A 25,675-nucleotide genomic window follows, 5' to 3' on the forward strand; every position below is an offset into this window, starting at 1 on the left:
TATACGTTGATTTTCATCGTCTTTATCATCTTAGCTAGATTCATTTTCATTATTGACGATATTAACTATTATTTCATTGGACCAAGTTGTTGAATTTTGTTTTCCTGAGTGTTTGAAAGATAATATTCCTAATTTTTTTGGAGGTAGTTTTAAAAACAAGAAATAAACTTGAACAAGGAAAAAAAAAAAAACTTGTAATATTTGATAGCTCGGTTAAAGTGGGAACTGATATAATCAGGGCTCTACTGTATATGCATGACATATTGAAGGGTAAGGAATTGTACATCACTTTTAATTTAGGCATTATGAATTAGAGAGGGAACCACAAAGAATCAAAATTTCCATTAAATGTTACGGAAATCTTACAAGATATCCGTAACATCATCTTACAGTGATTAATTATGATAGGCTAAAATAGTTTGAGAAGTTTCATATTTTTTTAAGGGGAAAAACTTATCAGGCAGACTTTTAATTTTAGATTAAAGAATATTATAACAAATGTTGCATTCTTTAAAGTTAGAAGTGAAATGCCGTTTGTAAATTCTAATTGTAAGAGTTTTAAATGATGACAGAGAAATAACATTATATTAAATTGTAAATCATTCTTGAAAATTCCGCTTAATGTAAGTTAATTTGAATTCGCTACTCACTTTGTAGTTATCATTTTGTGTTTTGTTCTGTTTTTTCTTTACATTTTATTTTCTGTTTTTTACGTGATATATTTTTTACTTAATGTGTTCTATTTTGTTTACACTTTTTTTTAGTGCTTCTCATATTATTGTACTGATATATTTTGCTTTAGCTATATTGACAACAATATTAGAGAAGCACTTCTTTTTTGCAGATATATAATCGTGCGACCTGGTGAAGAGATTATATCTTTTTCATTTTTTGTTTTCCAGCTTTTTAATTTTTTTCTCAAGCTATTTTATTTTATTTTAATAATTTTTCTCTTATCTTTAATATTTTCCATGCTTTATCGATATTTTTAACTTCTATACATTTATACTTTTGTAGTTTGTAAAATTATTTATCTGAGAACAATAATTTTCATGTCAGTGTTTCATATTATTCCTCTTTGTTTAAATTCCTACTAAAGATGTGATTTTTCAGGTACAAATATATGAAAAAATCAATATCCCTTCTTCATATGAAGTAGACATCTTTCAGTAAGTTCAGTCATATTTTTACAGCCATATTTTCATGTATCATATTTTTAGTAATTCCAACTATAGTTGGAAGAACATGAGTAAAATACTTTCATAAATATTTTATGGTGATGAAATCTAAAGTAATTTTTTATGTTATTTTTCAAATACAAATTCAACTATTTTTTTTTTCAGGATGAGGATTTTTTTTAACATTTTATCATTTAAAAATTATTTATTACTTATATTTTTTAAAATAAGAATGCTGATTTTATTTGCTGAAGACTGAAGGCTATTAAAGGCTTTGATTTCTTTTCATTTATTATTATGGTTAATTTATTTCTCATATTCATTCTTTTTACACTGTTAAAGGTAGGCCAACAACTTAGACTTCTCTATTTTTATAGGATTGCATTAAAAAATAAAAATGCAACATTAACTTATTTTTGTTAAATATTTAAATCGAAAATAAGCTCAACTATTTATATTTATTTGGTCTAGATGAAATAATTCAAATTAAGTCATTTAAAGTGTATAAAGTCTAATCACCTAAATAAGTGTGAACCGATTTAAGTGATATATATTTACACGCAGTTGGACCTGTTTATCTCGAATCTCACGGGAAAGATAAAAAATTTGAGATAAAGAGGTTTCGAGTTATACCGGTACTTTAAAAAATGTAATTAAGAAATTCTATTAAAAGTACTTAGATTCTTTTTAGTAAAAAAATGCAAGCATTTCTGTAAATACATCTATTTACATAAAATTTTTTTAACATACATTTAACTCTGAAAATAATTTTTCAAATATTATTGATGTCTAAACTTCTTTGTTTTAAATATTTCTTTTAAGGTTAGAAAGAGCAGCAAATCCCTAACAGCCAATATTTTCTTAGGATTTAATGAAAGTCTGTAAGAGTTCTACAACTTTTTCTGCTTGTTTTGTTCTCACTTTTGGTTCATCAATATGATTTTCAACTTCTTCAACTGATATTCCTTTGGCATTTTCTATGATTTTCGCATCTACCAATGTTCTGCATGTTGCCAGGCAGTTATCCACTTGTAAAAATCGTCAAAATTAACTTCAACATTAAATCTCGATTTTATTGCATTCCATTCTTGCAAATCTAGCACTGTATTTTCAGCATCACCAGTTTCTTCTTCTTTACTGATGCCTTCAACCTCTCATTCATCATCTTCACAGCTATTCTTAAAACCAGCCATTTTAAAATCATTTTGGATAATTTTTGGCGACACATTTCTCCAGGCAAAACAGTCATTCTGATAGCATCAACCACATTTATTTTTTGGAAGAGAACTTTTTTCATCGATGGCATCTACAAGTTTGCGTACCAACTGTTTTCTATAGTTCCTTTTAAAACTCCTAATTATCCTTTGATCCATTGGTTGCAATTTTGAGTTGAAAATGCATTTCTATTCTAAACCCCTGGTGGTCACTACTCATCAACCCCTCACTTACTGTCAGAATCATTGTATTCTTTTCAAGTTAAGCGAGTGCAGGGACAGAGTTCGAAATTCCAAGAAACAGCCCCCAACCTGTTCATCTCTACTTCCTGTGGGTCTCCGCCTGCAAGTTCTACTGATAAAGAAAGTCATGTTGTTTAGATATTTGTGCTCTATTATTAGAGATTCGAGAAACGGAGGTTTTGAAAAGAAATGTTCAACGTAAGCGTGGAAAATACATTGACTTTAGATTGTAAATGTAGTGAATTTTAGAAATGTCGAGATATAGAGGTTTTTGAGATAAACGGGTTCAACTGTATATACAATGGAACACATTGTCCATTTTGTTTTCTATCTCGCTTCCTATGTCATTTTCTGCTGCTCCATGAAAATTTCCTTTACCGATTAGGTTAAATTATCTTGGATTTTATGTTACCCTTATTAAAAAATCCTGCTTTTTGCCTTTTTCAAACTGATCAAAATTATTTTTTTCTCTACAAAGCTTGGGCAAGCCATCTGGGTTTTCTTTTTTTTAAAGATACTTTTTATTTAGCACTTTGGTGTTTTTCTTTCTATTCTATCCTATTGCCCTTTTGTCTGTGAGAGGGGTTAAGTTAAAATCAAGAGATGATGGTTGAAGGAAATATGAGAAACAATCACATAAAGAATGTTATAACTAAGCAATCATTTCTTTTTCTTGATTCCTGTGAAATGCCTCTAAAGCAAAAATAAATGTTTTGAAAGCTCTGAATTTGATTTCTACAGCATTGGATAGTGTCTACTAAAATACATCACAAGTGGATTTAATGAAGCGGTATCCAATGGGGGCCTTTGTGTGACTGAAGATCTTCTGAAGCGTTGCTGATTCAATGCCCAATAATAGTAATGAAATAGATAGTAAATGATGAAGATAAGAACTGAGTTTAAAAACATAAAAAGCGATAAAAGTATATTGTTTTCTAAAAATAAAAAACATGTAAAGATTACATATTTTTAGTAGCTCAACGATTTTTGAAAAATATGCTAAGATTTTCTTTTAATTCGATTTTATCTTATCCCCCTTCGTGCATTTTTTTTATGCTAGTCAAGCAAAAAACGTAAAATCGGAATTCCACTGTATAAATGTATGTAAAGTTAAAAAATATTTAGAAAACATGGAAAACACTAAAGATTAATGAAAAGACGAAGAGAAATTATTAAAATAAAATATATTAAAGGAAAAAATTAAAAATATATTAAAGAGCTGAGAAACAAAATTAATTAATTGATGTAATCTCGGAATTAGTTCACACGCTTGTATCCACAAAAAGGAGTGCTTTCTAACATTGTAATCCATGTAACAAAATATATTAATATTATAGTGTGAAGAACAATGAGAAGAATTTAAGCAAAATCAGAGATCTGTTTAGAAGAAATTTGACGGACCCTGCACAAAATATCTTTTCATAAAAACGGACCCTTCACAAAATGATTTTTCTTCTAATCGGACCCATCACAAATTTGTTTATCTTCACTATTGTTTTGTTAATCGAATAAACCCCTCCCAGGGCAGAAAACATGAAATATGGATGTAAAGGAATTTAGTTTTGTCTTCGGCAGACGATTCTTCCATCTGAACTAAAACTAAACTCAGCGGCGCGACAGCCCTAGAGTGCCAAGGCCTACTGTGCCCATCTCAGTTTTCTTGACCTTGGGCTCTGGGGTGCAGAAGCAGATGTTCTGGTCAGGTGGTCAGCCGAACGCAGAACCCCCAGTGTTTAGTTCCCAAGCATGCTTGGTGCTCATTTATCGACCCACTGAAGGGATGAACAGCTCAGTCAACCTTACTCGGCCCGAGGATCGAACCAGGGACCTGTGGCACGACAGCGCGAAGCGCTACCACTCAGAAACAGACCCTCTTGAAAACAGACCCTTTACAAAATAATGGATCTTTTAATCGGACCATTCACAAATTTGTTTTTCTTTATTATTGTTTTGTTAATCAATAAACCCTTCCCAAGGGGGAGAAAGACTGATGTAAACGAACTAAGTTATTCCCTCGGCAGACGCTTCTTCCTTTATTCGTCCGAAATGAATATTCTGCGTTCAGCAGTATAGGCTAAATACCAAATATTTGCATGTTGCATCTCTAATTTAGAAGCAACAATTGCTGTTTATTTTTAATAATTTAATTTTTTTATTATAATTTTACAGTTCCGAGCATAATCTTGTATCTATTTAGAATTTAAAAACTCCTTGAAAAAGTTTTTTGCAATCACCGGACCCTATTTGCACAAATGCATAAAAGCTGACCCTGCTTGAAAGAATGTACGTGATTTTTTTACAATTTCACGAAAAACGAACCTTTCACAAAATGTCTGGACAGATCCCTAAAAATAAAACACATAAATTAAAAAATATGTCACACAAAACACAGAAAATAAAATTTAATGAAAATTCTTTCAAGAATGATTTAAAATATTCGTAATAAGATTCACAGATTATAAAATATGAAAACAGAAGCAAAATGGAAAATGGAGTTATGTGTTATATATCTGTGTGTGTGTGTGCGTGCGTGTGTGTAACATAAAAAGCTTCAACTGATCTCTTTATGTTATTCCTTTTCTGTAAGTCCTTTTCTTTATATATGATTCAAAACTAAACGCCCTTTCTCACACTTTGAAATTCGCATCTTGTCTTTTAATCTATTTTTAGTTCAAGTATGTATTAATTAATATTTTAACTATTATACCTTCAACTTACTCGTGGGAAAGACTATTTCCCTAGCCCTATTTAATAGATCAATAACAATTACTAAGATTTCCCTAAAATGAAGCATTTTACGGATTTACTTTAGAAGATTTTCCCTAACTTTTATTGAAGAGTACAATGATTTTGTGTCACTTTGATATTCTTTCTCTCATAATGATGATTAAATAAAATTAAATTTCTGTTTCTAAAATCCTGTGCCTTTTTGTCCTGCTCTCATAACTGCCAATATTATATATCTATATATATGTTAAAAAATACATTTTTCTGTGTCTTCGGTGGATTAGCTCTGTGAATATTCCCACTAAGTGCTAAATTATATTATTTCAAAATAATTCATATTTTCAAAATAATGTAATATTAATGTATATTGGAATTGATATTGTGATAAAAATGACCTTTTATGTGATGAAATTTAATCGGAATTAGGTTCAACTCGTATATAAATCTTGTTCCTTTTTTTTTTTATCTTAGGAGCTTTTTACCTGTGTTATCTCATATTCAGTTACTGTGGGAACTTGTAGTTACATCAGAAGTAAGATTTTCATGATGTTTCTCGTTATCTGGCTGTTGACAAAATATTTTAACATTTACAGATTTGATAAATAACATTAGTGCTCATTTACATCAGCAATTAAATAATGTACAGCATGCACTAATAAAATGTTGTGTTTTATTCAATAAAATGTTTTTATCAAGATAAGAAGACGCCATACTGTGGAAGAAAATTTTTGTCGCAAATTCTCTTTTTCCTTCATTACAAACCTAACATTCAAACCTAGAGTAAGTCATGAAATTAATCCGTAGGTTACCCTTTGAATGAGTTGTTATAAAGTTTCTGTCCAGTTTTCCAATAATCATTAATTGTCTGTTTCTAAGGATTTAAATTTTCATCATTTAGGGTTGGTATCAGAGACAACAAAAATGGGGATTTCAGCTATTATTAAATATTTATAATAAAAGCATTGTATAACAAACTGTTAAGCTGTGGTACTCAATCAGGCCTAACAAGTTTATATCACATGCCCCAAATAGAAAATTAAATATTCCTTTAATGGCTAAGGTATTATGAAAGCTTATACAATTTAACTGTTAAGAGGATGCCATTCTGCAGAAAAAAAAATTTCATCGCAAATTCTCTCACTCTTTTATTACTAATTTAAAAGAAAAAAAAGTAAGTTCAGGCAAAAATAGAGATAGTCATGAAGTTTCAATTGCTGAAAAAAAAATTTCTTCAGAATGTTAAAATGCAAACAAATTATTCGAAGAGAACTTCTCTGTTGCACAATCCTACGCTATCTCATAATTTATTTTCATTTGTAAATTTCAAAAATTTCTTTTCAGTGTTTGAAACTTCATTTCTCACTCTAGATTTGTTTGAACTCTTTTTTTTCTTCTTTCTTCTACGCATTAAATTAGTAATGAGGGTGAGAGAGATTTTCTTCCGTGCGTCCTCTTAACACTAAACATACCAACACTTAATGTATACCGTATATTCCGGCGTATAACGCGCACTTTAACCAAAAATTAACATTGGAACTTACGGGTGCGCGGTATACGCCGAATATAAAAAATTATAGATTAAAAAAATTTAAATATGGAAAAATACTTTTATTTTAAAGAAATAACATACCTTTACCTATATACTTTATTGATTTTCGTTATTATATAAATAGTTCATTATATTCGTCTTCCGTTATTTCTTCAGGCACGTCATCACAATCTGTTTCGTCTTCATCATCTGTGCTACCCTCATCCATAAATAAACAGTCATCTTCTGATCCGTCCAGATTATTTGAAATGCTGCATTTTTTTAAATGATTTTCTAACCATCTCAGGCTTAATTTCATCCCATGCTTTTAATATCCATTCGCACACTGTTTCCAAACTTGCATGACGCATGTGTCCTTCTTTCGTAAAGGTTTTCTCGCCGTCCAACATCCAAGTGTTCCACTGTTTTTTTTAAAGTGGCTTTAAATGGTTTGTTTAAGCAGACGTTCAATGGCTGAAGTAATGGTATCAATCTGCCTGGAATAACTGCCATATCGGTGTTACATTCTTTCAAATTTTTTTTTGTATTATCTGTAAGGTGGGACCTAAACATGTCCCACACTAAAAGGCTTCCTGGTTTTCTTACGCAACCAGGACGGATTTGCCAGTCATTTTTTACTCACAATTTAACACCATTTTCGTCCATCCAGCCTTTTTCATGGACATGAACAAAAATACCTTTTGGAAAAGTTTTTCTCTTAAAAATAACCATTGGTTTTAGTTTCGTTCCATCCACTAAGCAAGAAAGGGCTACGATGAAATGAGATTTCTCATGTCCATTGTTGTTACGCTGACAGATTTTACTCCCTTTAAATCAATTGTTTTATTACCGATCATGTCAAACATGACTGGGGTCTTATTCATATTTCCTATTTGCGAAAGTAAATATTCCTTTTTTCCCCGCAGTTCTATAATCAGGGGTCTGTTTAGAAGAAATTTGGGTCCGTTAACGGACCCTTCACAAAATATCTTTTCATAAAAACGGAACCTTCACAAAATAATTGATCTTTTAATCGGACCATTCACAAATTTGTTTATCTTTATTATTGTTTTGTTAATCAATAAACCCTTCCCAAGGGGGAGAAAGACTGATGTAAACGAACTAAATTATTTCTTCGGCAGACGCTTCTTCCTTTATTCGTCCGAAATGAATATTCTGCATTCAGCAGTATAGGCTAAATACCAGGGTTTGAAAAAACCCGGGGATTTTTGAAAAAACCCGGGGATTTTTGAAAAAACCCAACCCGCCTGGGTTTTATTGAAAAAACCCGGGGAAAATTGGGTTTTATTTGAAAAAAACCCGGGGAAAATTGGGTTTTTTCATTTAGTGCTCATAAATTTTACTGTGAAAATATTTTTATTTATTAAATAGTGTTGTATAAGTAAGCATTAAAATTTCATCTGACTTTTACCTGTAATAAAATTAAACTGGAATAAATATTTAATGGTCTTCCTTGTTTTTACAATACGATTAATGGAAAGTGAAATTAAAATTACGTATAATTATAAAGAGTATCAGTTACTTGTCCCTTTTTTCAAATATTTAGATAAATATATGCATTTTTAGATACATTTTAACTTTATAGTTTCAAAAAACAAATTAATCTTAAAATTATAAAAAAGCATAGATAAAAAGTTATAGCTTATTTTTTTAAAATTAGAAAATAAAACTTTAAATTTGTTTACTGTTGTTTAATGTATCACTTAATAGAAATTTTGTTTGTTTCCTTTTCTTATAATATTTTTAAACATGATTAAAAGAAACAAAATAAATTGTATTCAAATGAAATCTTAAAAATAATATTTAAAAAATCTTAAAAGTAATATTTTAATTGTGATAAACTTTCTCCAAATAGTTAAAAATTGTAAGCAGATGTTAGGAGTTAACTTAAAAAAAAGGTCCATTTTTTCCTTTATTATTATTATTATACAACAGATTCTAAGTGTCAACATTTCTCTCTTAGATGGTGATACACTTTTATGAGTTTTGTAGCTTTATCTATTCCTAATCTATTTCGAAGTTTACTCTGCACCAAACAGAAAGTTAAAAAGTGTCTTTCGATAGAGACAGAGGATGCTGGTGTTGAGTGCAAAAAGACAGTTTTCTGCTAATTGGTCCTGCTCATCATTTAAAAATTGTCCCCTTGTTTTGGGATCTAGGATGCATATGCTAATAAATGATGTGGCTGAAGAGCCTGATTGAATCTTTTTACAAAATGTATATGGGGTTCTAATTCATCATACGATAGTAAGTTAATTCATATTTCAACAGCTTCTGAAATTGAAATGTTTTCTGATTGAAGCTTTTTTAAAGCTTCAGAAACAATTTATCTGTTTTTCTCAATCGATAGTTTATTGGTAAAGCCCAACATTATTTAATATTTTGACATATTCAGTGTATTCATTGCAGAAAAAATTAGGGAGAGAATTTCTCACCCTTTCTCAAAAACAGGGTGAGATTTCAAAAAGTTAAGTGAGATTTCTAAAAATTAAAAAAACACGAATAGACTTGGAAAAAAAATTATTTCTTTAATTATAATATATTTTTCACATCTTCTAATTGAGTATTTTTGCTGCATCATCATATGGAAAATGTTCTATATCTACTTTTTCATCGGCTATTATACTTATTTGGCTGAAAAATATCCGTATTTGTTTTGTTTTGACCGCTTCTACCGACATTTGTTTCATTTTCAATTGTCCGTTACGGAGTAGAAGATGTCGCCTTAACAAGGTATTTGTCCATCTTACATTCATGCACAAAAAATGCAAACGTCTTACATGAAGAAACCTTACCTACAGTGAACACGTGGTTGCAGAGAAATGTGTTCTGAAAGGGATTCCGCGGCTCGGGGGGGGGGGGTGTTCTGCTGTTCGCACCGGCTCTGAACAATACTTATAAATAGAGAAGCTAGATAACAAGGACCGATGTTCAAAATAATGAAAGATCAAGGAAGAAAAGTGAAACGGATTTTATTCAAAATTGCAAAAGATGAAATTTTTTCCAAAATTCGTGCATTTTGAAATTGATTAATAGAGTGCGCGAACTTCTCGCGTTAATCATTTTTTATTGCGAGAAAGGAAAAAAATATGCGAGATTCTCGCATTCTCGCGCTGTAGTGAAAACACTGAAGATTCATTTTGATGTTCAAGAACAATCTCTTCGTATTTATGGTAATTATTGGCAAAAGTTTTTACACGCTTACAATATGAATTCCACCTAGTATCATTTGGTCATTGGGTTATCAAGCAGTTTTTTTCATTTGCTCATCCATGTTCTTGATGCACATTTCTAAAATATTTGTTAACTTCAACGATGTGTCCAATGATAGTATTAGGAGATACTTCTTTTTGAACCAAATTTTAAAAAAAAACAATTTGTGAAAAAAACCACCAAGTGGGTTTTTCTAAAGTGGGCTCACTTGGGGAACCCTGGTTATATGTATTTTATGTTAAGTTTAAATAACGCATTATCACATATTTGAATCTTCTTTATTGTTAAGTACATTATGTTTCATAATTTAACTCAAGAATTACAAAATATAAATGCAGTAATATAAAAGAAACAAGTTTATTAATCTTTTTGTTTTCACACACATTTATTTACTATATTTATTAAACATATGGATATTACCTATTATAAAATTATAATCTGTAAATATTTATAATCAATAAAAACTAAAATTTCATCTGACTTGAGTTAAATAAAAAACTGAAATAAATATTTAATGGTCTTACATGTTTTTATAATAAGATTAATAGAAAGTGAAATTAAAACTATGTATAATTATAAAGAGTATCAGTTACTTGTCCCATTTGTTTTCAAAGTATTAACCCTAGGAAAATGATTTCATTTTTAGATAAATAATTTTAAAAAATTCTCTTATAAAAAATTTTAGCTTTTTTTTCTTTTTTTTAAAGCCAGAAAATAAAACTGTTTAAATTTGTTAATGTATCACTTGGTAAAAAAAGAAAAAAAATTGTTTCTTTTCAGCTTTTTTAAACATACGAATTAATAATAATAACTTACTTATTAATATAAAAAGCATGCAACTATATTCGAAAAATTGATCTTTTCAGACTATATTATTTAAATTATTATTTGATTTAATACCATTAAAATATTACTTTTTGAAAAAACCCACTTAAAGTTTTCAATAGTACCTACTATAAAATTATACGAAGATTCGAGTTTCTTTTACTTTACTAATATTAAAAACTTAATGACATAAATCAAGCAACTCTATTTGACAAATTTATGCTGGACAATAAATTATATAAAAGTAAATGCAAAAGAATAAGTGTCAGTAAAAAAATTTGAAAAAACCCACTTATCGTTCTGAGTGGGTTTTTTCAAGGTGGGCCCACCCGATAAAACCCGGGCGGGTTTTTTCAAAGTGGGCCCACTTGGCGAACCCTGCTAAATACCAAATATTTGTATGTTGCATCGCTAATTTAGTAGCTGCAATTGCTGTTTATTTTTTAAAATTTAATTTTTTTAATTATAATTTTACAGTGTTGAGCAAAATCTTGTATGTTTTTACAATTTAAAAACACCTTGAAAAAGTTTTTTTGCAATAACGGACCCGATTTGCACACATTCACAAAGGCGGACCCTACTTATAATTATTCCTATATAATTATAAGAATTTTAATTCTTATAATTAATATTATTTCTTCAAAGAACTCTTGCCATCTTGATTGTTTCGACATTTTTCTGGGTAAAAACTAACAGTTAGTTAGAAATGAAGTAAAGCTATCAAAATAAAATATAAGCTACTGACCACAACATTTAGTTTTTGTCACTTCATCTTGCACAAAAATGCCACTCTAAAATGTTAGGTACTTTCTTGAATTCACAGTTATTCTGATTGCAACTCACTACGCAACAGTCCTTTTGCAGAAATGTACAATCGATCCAATGCAATAGGTCGCATTACATCGTCATCCCATAACCTTATGAAGCAATAAAGTGTTCTCCCGACCGGTCACGGTAGAAACGGGTGGACGACACGTATTATTCGAAGCAAACAGAATACAAAAAAGTAATGATAGAATACCAGCTGCATATAATTGTTAGAAAAAGTCACGAAGCCAAACATGCAGAAAGCGATGCAGTCATTTGACCGGTTTCTGGTATGTTTAGTGTTAAGAGACAGGAAGGCAACTTTATTTACATTGGTTGTGTATCATTGAAGTGAATTCTAAATACAAGTTCTGTAGAATGGACACTCTACAAACATTGTATTGAAGAAATTTCCAGCAAGAACAGACTGCAATTATTTGATAAGATAACAAGAATGGATGACGTTTTAAAGTATCTGAAATTTATTCTGAAGCAGATGTTTTATTAGGCAATGCTTGAATGGTCCTTCTAGGGTGTCACAAAAACCTTTATATAGGTGTTCAGAGTTGCCACTCCACAGGGAAATCATCTAAAAAGAGTTCTTTTCAAACTTGGAATTTTGTTTCTCATTTTTTACAAACTGTCATGTTTTTAGGTTTTTATTATAAAGATCATCTTAACAGTTGCAGTTAACCAATACCAGATAAGAGAAATTTTTCTTTCAAATCTTTTATCCATCACAAATGGGTTTTAAAATATCATTTATGAATCTCTTACGCCAGAATCAGTCATTAAAAAGTTTTAAGGTAGGAAAAAAAAAAAAAAACTTTTGGTCTTCTTTTATGTAAGTTTTCAATGTAACATTTTAAATTATATTTTTGCAAGTTGTAAAATAACTCTTTTTACTCTTGACATAAATTAATCCAACTGATCTGTATAGTTGTGACTACAGAAAACTGTATTTACCCTTTTTTTTACTTTCTTTTTTAGCCTATTATTGTGATGGCTAGTTCACCTACAATAACCTGTGATATTGTTCAAGCTTTAATTAGGTAATTCATTTTAAATTATGTTACATTATATAATACAGTCTTTAGTATGACCACCCATTACTGCAGTCCTGAAATCATCATTTTAATTCTAAAAAGTCTTGGAATTTTCAGTAATTGCAATCAGTTATTTATATTCGTTTTAAGTCATTCTAACATCTATTACAGTTATTTGTTGTCAAAAAAAACTTTTAATAAATCTTTCCTATCCTCATTCAATGATATTGTTTTACTCACAAAATCTAATATTTGACATTATAAATAATTATATCAAACTTTTCAAATGAAAAAATTGTACGGGTATAGATAAAAACATATTCACCTGGATAAGTGGGGGAATTTTCTTTCTTTAAGTGAGAACCATGTGTGTGGAATATTAACACACTAATTTTAAATATTCACAATATTTGTATCACTCTAGTCATTGTATTGAGCATCAACTGTGTTTGTACATGTATATACAAAAGAAGAAATGTAACGAATATTCGACCCTTTTGTTGAATATTCGGTTGGCCTAATATTCGGCCAAATATTTGGTCAAGTATTTTTTGCGAAATATTTATTTATTTATTTATTTTTTTTGAATTTGAGTTGATTTAATAAAGAGTTATTTAAAATTGTATTTTTAACTGTGCATTATCGAAAATAAATCTTACACCTTTTTGTTAAGCTTTAAAACTTATATATTTATGTTCTGAAAGACGAATGAAAAAGTGAAATATGAAGAATTGAAAGTAGATTACTTTATACTGAACCACAAGTTTTGTGCAGCTTATTTTTGGGCAGGTCGATTTCGTTATTTTTGTTAACACTTTTTGTTTTAAATATTGAGAATACTTTTGTTTTGCTTTTTTTTGTTTCATTTTTCCTGTTTTCATTATAGCCCAGATAGATGCCAGATTCTGTTTTCATTGTAGCTCTATCTTTTCATTCAAAAATTAAGATTTATTTTGAGTTTTACTGTTTCGCTTTTGTATATAACTTTTTTTTTAATGGGCGTTTTCATAATAGCATGACATTTTTAAAAGAGTTTCTAGTAATAGTTGTTAGTTTATCTTAAATATTTCTGATGGATAACTATAATAGTTTTTTTTTCACCTTTTACACCCTACCAATGCCATAGCTAAGTTTTGAATATTTCTCAATAATGACTAAGCTTATTTATAAATAATGTTTTAGTGAAGAAAGAAATGTTGATATTCGGCCAAATCAATGTTTGTTACATACTTATACAAAAGTGGGCAAGATTTTATTGAACATAGTAAGTGTAAAACCCCCTTTTCAAATCTACAAGTCGCGATGGCTCAGGGGATAGAGCAATCGCCTTCCAATGAGGTGAACCGGGTTCGAATCTCACCTATGGCTGGTCGATACGAATTCGCATTTGGCGTGCACTGACCACAGTGCTGATGATAAATATCCTCAGTGGTAGACGGATCATGGGTTAGAGTCTCTTTCATGTCAAGCTAACCGTGGGAGGTTCTCGTGATCTTCTTCTCCATATAGTGCAAATGTGGGTTAGTCCCATCGAAAAAGTCCCCAACGATGGCAAAATTTCTCCCAATACTTTATCCAGGAGTTTCCTTGTCTTCTGAATTGGATTCAAAATGACAAGGCTATGGAATTGAACATTAGTAGTCGTAAATCCAAAATTGGGTCCACTGTTCAACGACGGATATAAAATAGAATGAAAACTTTCTATTAAGACTTTTATCACAATATGAAGTGTGTATGAGATTTCTATACAGAATCTCCTATGTTTTAAATAGATAACATTTCTCTTTGACTGGCATTAAAAATGCATTTTAAAAATAGATTTGCATTTGTTTACTACCCAAGAGAGAGATCACAACAAAAACATCTTTCCCTTTTGACAATTGTCTGTTTTTTAATTTTAAAACATAATTCTTTTTGTGTACAGAACAATAAATTAATATTGAGTGAGGTCAAATGAGTGAATGAGACTGAATCATTATAACGATTCAGTCTCATTCAACCTTTTTAGAGGAGTCCTTTATTTGTTATAAAAATTTTATCGTTTAATGTACTTTAATTTTGATTCAACTTTTCTTTTTGCGTAGTATTGTGATATTTAAAATAACATGCCATATTATTAGTATATTTGAAAGTGCCAGATGTCCTACCGACTATAAATTGCTTTTTGTTGCTCACTATTAGTTTCGAGAGTTTTTTCCCCATATGTTACTTGCTGAGTACCTGCTTTGATAAAGGGTAAAAAAAAAAAAAATTATAAAATAATGTAAAAGATTAATGAATTGCTATAACAGAACTGTTTCATTGGTGGTCATTGATTTATTTTACAGCGACAAAATTATTTACTTTTAGGATTTAATATATATTTGAAATGTGTAATTCTGGGGATTTTTCTCATATTATTTATTCTTCTCTTTTTAAAAGCATGATTTGGCCTCTTAAGTACTGTTGTGATTATAGACCATTTTTTACAATTCATGATAGTGAATTCAAGGAGTATACAACAAAAGTACAAGCACCGTAAGTTTTTTATTATTTTTTTAAAAAATAAATAAATTGTGTGTATTTATTTTTTACTATACCTTGATGCCCTTTTGTTAAATTCTCAACCAATTTTGTATGCCTCTAAATGATGCAATAAAAATTAAAATGCTTTTTTCATTCTTAATTGAAGAAAAGTATCTTTTTATTCTCACTTTTGAACATCTTTTGACAGCCTGTCTTTGACAATCTTAAAATAAGTAGGAAATTTAACGAGGATTAAAATTAGTAATTAACAAGAGAAGGAAATATTAACTTACAAAAGGAAATAAAAGCTAACAATTTAAATAAGCTGTGCAATTAATTGTTATAAAAACAAATTAACAGAGGAAAACTAACGAAAATAGCTAACAATTAATAATTAGCAAAAAAAAAAAAAAAAAACAAGTTAACAAGGAATCGCACAAAAATAACAATTAATGTAAAAAAAACTAAAAATTAATAACTATAAAAAACAAGCTAACAATTAATAAATAGCAAAAAAAACAACAAAAAAACAGTTAACTTGTAATTAATCTCTTCATGAGCGTGTTTTTGTTGTACATATTATTTTATTTTACCTTCAAAATTATTATTATAAATTATTTTACACAGTGTAATATAGGTAAGTAAACAACTTTTAAACTTAACTTTTTTCCTTGTGTGCTGTCAAATTTCGAAATCATTAAAAGTGTGATGGAAAAAAAAGTAATATAAAATATTGATTAATATTGTTTCAAAAACATTCTTCTGTGTTTTTAATTAAATTAACAATATTCATAGCTGCCAACCATAGATAGATAGGAAATATCCAGTAAATACTGACAAATATTCACTTTCCATATCGACAAGAAAAAATCTGGTTGATTTTACGAAATATATATTTCATGATAACTGTTGTACTAAACATTTTACATAGAATGAATTTTTAGGAGTTTTTGTCATCAAAACACAAAAATTTAATGACACTAATAAATATTCTGTAATATTTTTCAGATAGGATTGATATTAAATGAATTTTTTGTTATGCTAACTCAAAATTTTAAATACAGTGAATTCGCGATAACTCGAATCTGATAGGACTGACGAAAAACTTACTTTATGACTTACCGTTAGTTTCAGTTTTAGACTTTCAAAATATTGTCGTATTATTTAATTAATGCTTATTAATTACAAATCTTCTAATTGCTTACAATATTTAAGATCATTTTTCTGACAAGCCATTTGAATAAATGAATTTTTTGTTATGCTAACTCAAAATTTTAAATACAGTGAATTCGCGATAACTCGAATCTGATACTGTTTCGATGTTTCAATGACGAAAAACTTACTTTATGACTTACCGTTAGTTTCAGTTTTAGACTTTCAAAATATTGTCGTATTATTTAATTAATGCTTATTAATTACAAATCTTTTAATTGCTTACAATATTTAAGATCATTTTTCTGACAAGCCATTTACGATAAGACTGTTTGAAGCACTTTATGATACCCTGGTCCATCGGCTGCAACTTTGCTGTTGTGTTTGGCGGGAGAAACTGCAAGTTTACTGCTTTCAAATTAGGTAGATCACTATGTGCTGTGCATTTATCCATAAAGAGTATCACTTTTCTTTTTTAGCGAAGAATTTCCGATCCAATTTTCTTACATAGTCTTCAAATAAAACTGATGCCATCCAAAGGATACGTTTTTACATTCTTGAAACATCGGAGATTTCGGTTTTTTCCGATAACAAGTAAGGACAATCTCTCTGTCCCAGACGTAATGTAAATGATGAGAGACTCTGTAAATTATGCTCCTGTATAGGTTATATTCAATAAAATGTGTAAAAATTCTGTTTCAATCGGAATTTTTTTCGGAAACTTACTCAATTTTAAGGAATTTTCTATAGTCAACAACCAGTGAGTAGACTGAGAAAAACTGGCCAGTAATGTAATGTACTGGTAAATCCAGTAGAGCTGGCAGCAATGAATATCAAATTTTAATTAAAAATTTCTTTAAATTTGAATTTATTATGTTTTGTATTAAAAAATACATCTTGTAATCAGCAATATGATTTATTTCACAAATTTTAGAAGAAGAAAAAGCGAACCTCAACTGTTTATATTTTCATTTAATAAATAAAATTTTATTCATTTAATGTTTATATAGTACAAATGATTGAAGGCGATTAAACTTTATGACGCTAAATCTATCAAGTATTATTTTAAACTTTATTCTATACCAATTATGAGTAAAAGATATATGATGCAAATAAAATTAATTTAAATTAATTAGTATTTATTAGCACAGGGTTCCCACAGTACTTGAAAAACCTTGAAAGTCCTTGAATTTGGTTAAAAAAAAATATCAGGGCCCTGAAAAGTCCTTGAATTTTGCCATAGGGTACTTGAAAAGTACTTGATTTTGTAGGAATTAAAATACTACTAATTTTTCTTACAAAAAGTAGTAAAAAAATAATAAATAAATTCAAAGGAAAATCATAGAAATTCTGATTTATGCAATTTTTCTCTCAAAACTTTTTTCTCCCAGATTTTTCAGACTCTGATGTATTGAAAGCTAAAATTTCTAGCAAATTTTAGGTTTTTTAGTCATAATTTTCGAATGATATAAAGTGTTCAACTGATTTAGAAATATGTTCAATGTGTTAACTCCATTATTACGACAGGTTAATATTGTTATCCTATTTGTTCTTTTAATTTATGTACAAAGAATAATTAATTTTTTATCATTTACAATAAAATTTTTACATTTAGTTTTTACTGCTAATAAATAAAATTTAGTTCTACAGGTTTCATTGATTATGAATAAACATCGTGATTCACATTAAACTGATTCTTGATTTACAGATCGTAATTCATATAAAATGTTCTACAAATTGTGGTTTAACTGAAAGTGATTAATGAATCGCATATTGAATATTATTGTAAAGTGATTTGCCAATTACTCATCAGAATTAATATCAGATCTCATCAGAAGTTATTTCTGAATCATGTAACGTATTTAAGTAATTTCAGAATCATGCCTCACAATTCTCATTCTAGTAGTTTAAAAATCACGTATTGCAATTCACAAAAGAGAGATTTAAGAATTACCACCCACAATTCTCATCAAAATGATTTAAGAATCACACATAGCTGTTCTATATATGGCACCTTTCGAATCACAAATTGCAATTTGCATCTTAATGATCACTATTCTCATGAAAACTATTAGCTAATCACATAACAGAATTCACATTAAAGTGATTTATGTATCTTCATACCTGCCAACTTTTACGCATTTGGCGTAAAATTTTATTTTTATATTTAAAGTGGTAGTAAATATATACTATTTTTTTCTTTTATTAACTTAATTTTTAAATTATTTTGTTCACCACTATTCTTAAAAAAATTAAGCATATATATTAATACGTGTTACTATCATGGTTGTCAGCTTAAGCTTTTTCAAATACAACATATTTTTTTTGCTTAAAATTGAAATTTTAATACCACTGGGAAAAATCATTATGGAAGGGATTAAAAGTTGGCAGGTATGTATTTTACATTGTAGTTTATGTCTTGTTAGTTCATGCGCTTTGTATCATTTGCTATTCATATTATTCCGATTTAAGAAACATACACCGCTTTTCAATTTACAAATCACACATTGTGATATGTGATTTACGCAATCTTAGAGACTTACTGCACTTTTCTTATAATTTCGATTTACATATAGTTTATCTAGATTCATATAAATGCGATTTAAAAATTACGCTTAGTGAAAATTACCCATTTTCACAAAATTTTAAAAATCATGCTTCATATTTTATGGATATATTTTAAAGAAAATGAAGCTCGGTAAGTCTTCGATAGTTATCTGTGAAATATTGTTCTACAATAGATTTTATTATGTTCAAAATACATTACTAATATTCTAACAAAATCAAAAATTTGATATTATAAATGAAACAGATATGTTAAAGTGATAATTTATCTAATTATATACATTTCCTGTATCCTAAAATTTGGTCTAACATATTAAGAAAAATATTTATAATTTAATAACCATGCTATTAAACAACCTTTATCAATTATTTACTATGCTTGTTTGAAAGAAACTAAATGAATGTATAATATGCATTATACATTCATTTAGTTTCATTAATTCTAATTTTTCATGAAAAGTTACACTGATGTTAGTTTGTATTGTTGGATTTTTTTTTTTGTCAATTGGAATTTTTCTAAGTGATTTGAAACAGCAATGTATCAATCATTTGTATTATTAGCTGATGAATTTAATAAAATTTTTTTTGTTGTTGTCAAATAAGCATTGTGATTTTAAAATATACAATTTCTGCTTCTACATAATTGTAAAATCTGCTTGACATGTACTACTTTAGCATATAAGAATAATACCAAATAGGTCCTTGAAAAATTTGATTTTAGGTCCTTGAAAGTCATTGAAAAGTCATTGAATTTTTAAAAAAAAATTGAGTGGGAACCCTAAAGCATGCTTTTGTTATATGCAATTTCAGTTTTTGTGTCCTAAAGTTTATTGCATTTAGTTTATGAAAAACAATAAATGATGTGTATTTAAATGACAGAAAAATTAAATTCTCTTTCTTCATTCCTATCAAAAATTTTAAGTTTCATCTCTTAAAGAAATAAAATAAAATAACTAAATATAAAAAATTAGTTTTATGTTATTTTCATAGTAAAATATATAAATCCTTTCCTAGAGTAACTCAATGAGTTAAGCATACAATTTTAAATGGCTCGAAAAAGAAGTTCTTTTCCACTGGGATAGAATACTTCATGATCTCGTTTAAACCTAGTATACAAAAATATTTAAACAATCAAGCTAGCACATTGAAAAATCATACTAATATTAAGCTATATTTCTTATATTTCATTTGTTATAATGATGTAAAAATTTTACAGCCAAATTTAACATTTATTATTCAGAAAGATATCAATTCACAACTAATTATGGATCAACTAAGGTATTATTCATATTCAGAAACAGTATGATTAACTTTTAAAAATAAATTACCCATGTGGTAGAATCATGGCAACATTGTCGCAGAACGTCACAGAATTCTTGTAGAAAGATTTTTGTTATGAAAAATAAAAATTTTTAGTTTTCTTTTCTGCAGAAATTTACATGTAAATTTTCAATCATGCGTTTAGATAATAACTTTTTGGCACTCTCAATTTACGGCAATAGTATCGAAAATCGCTATAATGTTTCGATTGTATTTTAGGCAGTTTATTGATGTTTATTTTCTCATGGTTTTTAAATATCTCGATACATTTCAAACAATATAGAAAACTCGAATCGTGCATTTGAGTATTTACTTTTTAAAGCAATGATTTTATAGATTTTTTTGGCTATTATTGCTATTCATTTCTCTAAAATTTTATAAATCCGATATTTTTTGTACAATATTATTTATTACAATAATCTAATCTCAAAATGAAACACATATTTGAGTAATCCCTTTTTGAGGAGTCCGATTCGTGTGATTCCGTTGTCTATCTTTTTTTCGGCAACGGATTTCATGATTGTTATTTTTTATTATGATGATTATTTACGAATTGCGAAGATGAAAATAAATAATGAGTTTTTCTCTCAACAAGCTTCGTGAATATCACTCTTAATATAAGAAAAAAATTTTTTTTACATGTTTAATTAAAAATATTATCTATAGTTTTTTTGTTTTGTAAACACAACGCTTTTGTTATTTTAAATTCGCAACATATGTAATTGTTGTTATTATTAAAAGTGTCTTAAAAAAAGATATTAGTGCTAGAGAGTGATGTCACACTTGAATAAACTTTTGTGTTTCAAAACCTTAATAACTTTTGAAGCCTGATCAGATGATCAAACTATAACCGCGCTCAAAGATCATTTCAATAATTTGTATATTCGATTGAGCCGATTAGTGTGTCTGACTGCGGGTTCGAATCCCGCTCAGGATGTTTCTCTCTGTGTGTTGTTCTCTATTGTGTGAATGTGGCCCACCCTACAAACGGGTATCTGTGTGAGTGGGTAATGTTGCTCGCCTCCATGACTTAGGTTCACAGATGCCCAATGGGTAACGCTGTATGAGTAATACTTCCTGCATCTTCCTAGGCAAAGGACGTAAAAGTTCAGTGTTCGATTTAATGAGTTTTTCTTCATAGTTGATAATGAATTAACTATTGAAAATGATGAGCAAAACTTAAGTATACATAATTTTATGAGAGACATACTTAGTCAATGAATATGCAATAAAACTGGTAAATAACCAAGTATTTTACTTAACGCAACACAATTGATTTAATTTGAAAGAAATGTTATTTGTCAGTTATGCACTACTTGAGAACGGCCAATTAATGTGTAAAAAAATTAATTGCAAAAGAGAAAGCAATGAACCCTAGTATATACAGATTTTATTACAGCCCTCCAGTGATACTCGGAGTAACGAACCCTTTTTTTGCTAAAACATTGCAGCACTGGCCTCACATCATTAGAATAGGAGATCTTCAAAGTATGTGATTTCTTTTCATATCTACATTTTTTATGATGTAAAATTGTAAATTACTGACTGATTAACTCTAAACAGGGTTGCTACTCTACAGGGGAATCACCTAAAATAAGAGGGATGTTTTTCTTTAGAAACTGGAAAAATGCAAGGAATTTTGTTTTTATTAATTTTGTCTTTTAAAAAAATGGTGACCACAGAAACTGAAATCTATGGGATATTTCAGCTATATTAACATTTACTAAAGCATTATTTGTTTTAGGTATGATGTTTTTCCTCTTAATATATTGTGTTCAGATTTGAGTGGCAATCCTGTTGTTTTATTTCATTATCAACATAGATGAGTTTGTCTCCTCTTTCAATCTTTAATTATTGAACACATTGAAAATGTTTTAATGGTGCAAGTTCTAGCAATCATTTCATAGTATGAAATGAACTTCTAAAATGGAGCAGTGAAATAATTTCCACACTATAACATTCTCTTCTTCAAAATCTGTTTTTTCTCCCCCTGCTCCTTTCAGAATTAGAAACACATGAAATACCTTTAAACACTTTATTGGTTAATAAAAGATTACAAAATAACAAAGGATGAATTAAGAAACTAGAGTACCTGCATTTTTAAATGAAGTGTGTAATTTATAACTAATTCTTTACACAATTTTATTGCATAACTAACACTGCAATTATTAAAAACGACAATTCACAAGTATATAAGAACTTGATTTAATCTTGAGGTACCTTATGATGGAGGAAGGTTGGCATTCCCTCCCCCACATATTTTAAAAAAAAACCCTTCTAATATATAATATTTTATACAGTTTTTAATAATCAACAATCGCCAATTCTTAGCAAAGTTTCGACAGCAACCTCTTTAAAAATAACCGATTGATTCCTCCTAAACAGAAATGACAGGAGGTGGAGGTTTTTCAAGCTGAATTTTCATTGGACGAGACCCACCTTTCTTCTTCGCTCATGAGAATTTTTTTGGTTCTGTTATTATTAGTTATATCGTTATTAGTTGTTTCGTTATTATTAGTTTTTCCTCAAATCGTTAACTGTAATAAATTTTTAAGTATTTTTATTTTTAAATTTTTTTTTTTTTTTGAATAAATTTTTAGCTTAAAATTTTTTTATTTTATTTTTCTTATTATATTGTTTTACAGATTTCTGTAATCAGTCGCAGCATTAATTGTTCCGCTAAATATGGTTGAATTATTTTTTTATAATAGAAGAATTCTCTCAAACTCCCACCCTCCGAATGCAAGGTTTTTATCAGCGCGTCTGAGGGTATAAATATTTTTTTGCTGTTAATTAATTGCTGTTCTGAACTTTATTTTATATCGTTTTATTACTTTTTTTTAGATGAAAATTTTTTTTTGTCGTGTGAACTCTTTGTTAACGCATTTTAGGCTATCCCCCCCCCCCAAAAATAATTTAGAAATTACGTTATTTGGTGTATTTAAAAATATTTTGTTGTACTTAATATTATTTTCAGACCATTTAAAGAGATCATTTATAATGCACGCTTATTCCACATTAGCCTATATCAAGGATGATCTAGTTTAGCCTTGCCTAAGCAATCTGCGGCCGTAAGCGATCGGATCTGTTAACAGATTTTTTTTTATTATTTAGAAATTAAAAGTTTACTTTATGAAATGTATAAAAAAATTTTTTACTATGCAGATATTCTAAATGATAATTTAAAGGTCTCTTCTATAAGGATGCTGACATGCGTGGCGCTTATGGTAAAATTTTTTCATTTTTATCAATGTACGACACTTGCAACGATATGCCGCTTTCACCAGAAAATACACTTTTACAGCAATATATACAATCAGGCTTCGTTGATTTAAATCAGCTTGATTTAAATCAAATGATTTTTTAAAAAAAATCATTGATTTAAATCAACTGATTTATATCAGTTTTAAAAGCAATATATATATTGATTTTAAAAGATAAAAAACAGTGTTTTAAATTATTGATTCTTTTATTATTTTCTTTTCTTAGTTTTAAAATTTATTGTAAATAAATTGCTGTATTAATTAATTTTAGTTAACGAAATTACTTTCTTTCTTGGTGTGTGTTAAATTCCAACACATTTGAAATTACTTTTTTAAAAATCTTTTGATTCTTGAAATTGAAAGTACAGATTAAAGTACACATTTAATGCTGTCTTATTATAGCCTTGCATAGCTGTAGAAAGTAATTAATAGACATGCATTTCGAAAAAAAAATGCAAATAATCTTAATTAAAATTCTACCTTTTGATTGAAACAGCATGGAATTAAAATCTACATTATATTTCATTGGTGGAAGATGTATATTTCTAAAGCTTGAGGTTATATTAAAAAGAAATTACCCTAATATGCCAAAAATAGAAAAAAAAAAGGCTAATGAATTCAGATATTTTTTCCTGATATAGTGTCATTCTTCCCTTTCAAAGTCTATTTGAGGCAGTAGAGTTATTAACTGGTAACTGGTATTTTTTTCTCATAATATGTTTACAGTATCTTTGACATTATCAGATTTTCTATTAAGAAATTTTGCTAAAAAAAATTCCAATGAGTGCATAGATTTAAAAAAAAATTTTTTTTAGCTTGTCTATTTTGATATAGAATTAAAAATGAATATTTTAATATAAAAATACATAGATTAAATATTTATTTATTTTTTGATGAATGACTACATTTATAAACACAATCTGTTACATTTATTTTGTCATATTAAAAATCAAGAGAAAAAAACAACACAATTTTAAATTAAAATTATGGTTTGCTAATTGAAACTTTAATTTAATAGTTAAAGAGTCTGTCCAAGCCAAATTTGCTACTGCTTAGGGTACCTTCACAAATTCATCTTTGGAAATCAACAAAGGAATAACAATAGTTTCTCAAAATACTTTTTTTTAAAAATTTTATTTTTGTGTTTAGTAAGAAATGAATAAATCCATATTTTTGTGTTGATTTTTTAATATTACTTTTAATTTTCACAAATTATGTCTAAATTTTCACAAAATAAATACCTCTCAGAAAAACCTAGACAGACCACTTTCATTAAATTCTCTATTTCATCTAATCTTCAAATTTCAATTAATGCATTTGTTTCAAAATGGTTGCTATGCATTCAAAGCTATGTATTGTATTGAAAAATTATATTAGTAAGTTAGAGCTTCTAAAATATTCTTATAATGTTTTAATATTAATTTAATTTTGATTAAACATTTATAAAGTATTTTTAATCATAAATTAAAGTTCTTACAATGTGTTTGAATAAAAATCAAAAAAATCTGATTTAAATAAAAAAAAATCCGATTTAAATATAAAAAAAATCTGATTTTTTGAAAAAAATGAAAAAAATCACGAAATCTGTATACAATAGCACTAATAAGTATAAGAACTTATAAAACAATAATGTTACGCTGGAGTAAGATAAAATAAATATTTTCTTAGTTTTATGGTTAAAGAGTTTGACTTACATATGCATAATGTATGTATACATCAGAAATTTCTTATACATACATGCATTTATATATGATATGTACTTGCATACATTGTATATACCTACATATAATGCTAGAACGTACATTTTTGTACATGCATATGTACATTTCATATGCATATTTTGACAATGTACATAGATATGTGCATACATAGGAACATACACTGTATATGTCTATGTATGCATTTTATATACATAAATATGTACATACATCGTATGTATAAACAAAGTTCTTGCGTACAATGCACATATTTATCTACATTCATACTTGAATATACTTGGGTGTATAAATACATGTATATGTACATACATATATTGTCTCAACATGCGTAAATAAAAAGTAATATGCAT

The 25,675-nt window shown here is 28.2% G+C and overlaps 1 protein-coding gene across 4 annotated transcripts in view; it reads left to right on the plus strand.

Annotated features, from left to right (window-relative positions):
- Nucleotides 1-25,675, plus strand: part of LOC107455735 (protein DENND6A) — a 72,913-nt gene that overhangs the window by 18,450 nt on the left and 28,788 nt on the right. For all 4 annotated transcript variants that reach the window (XM_016073413.3, XM_087152577.1, XM_043055283.3 and 1 more), the window contains exons 8-12: nucleotides 1,114-1,169; nucleotides 5,834-5,894; nucleotides 12,747-12,808; nucleotides 15,224-15,319; nucleotides 21,744-21,832. In XM_016073413.3, the coding sequence (XP_015928899.1) occupies nucleotides 1,114-1,169; nucleotides 5,834-5,894; nucleotides 12,747-12,808; nucleotides 15,224-15,319; nucleotides 21,744-21,832 (364 nt within the window). The remainder of the gene's footprint in view (nucleotides 1-1,113; nucleotides 1,170-5,833; nucleotides 5,895-12,746; nucleotides 12,809-15,223; nucleotides 15,320-21,743; nucleotides 21,833-25,675) is intronic.

Source organism: Parasteatoda tepidariorum, chromosome 1 (genome assembly GCF_982258835.1).
Source record: "Parasteatoda tepidariorum strain Cologne lab strain chromosome 1, Ptep-v5.0, whole genome shotgun sequence".
Taxonomy (NCBI): Eukaryota; Metazoa; Arthropoda; class Arachnida; order Araneae; family Theridiidae; genus Parasteatoda; species Parasteatoda tepidariorum.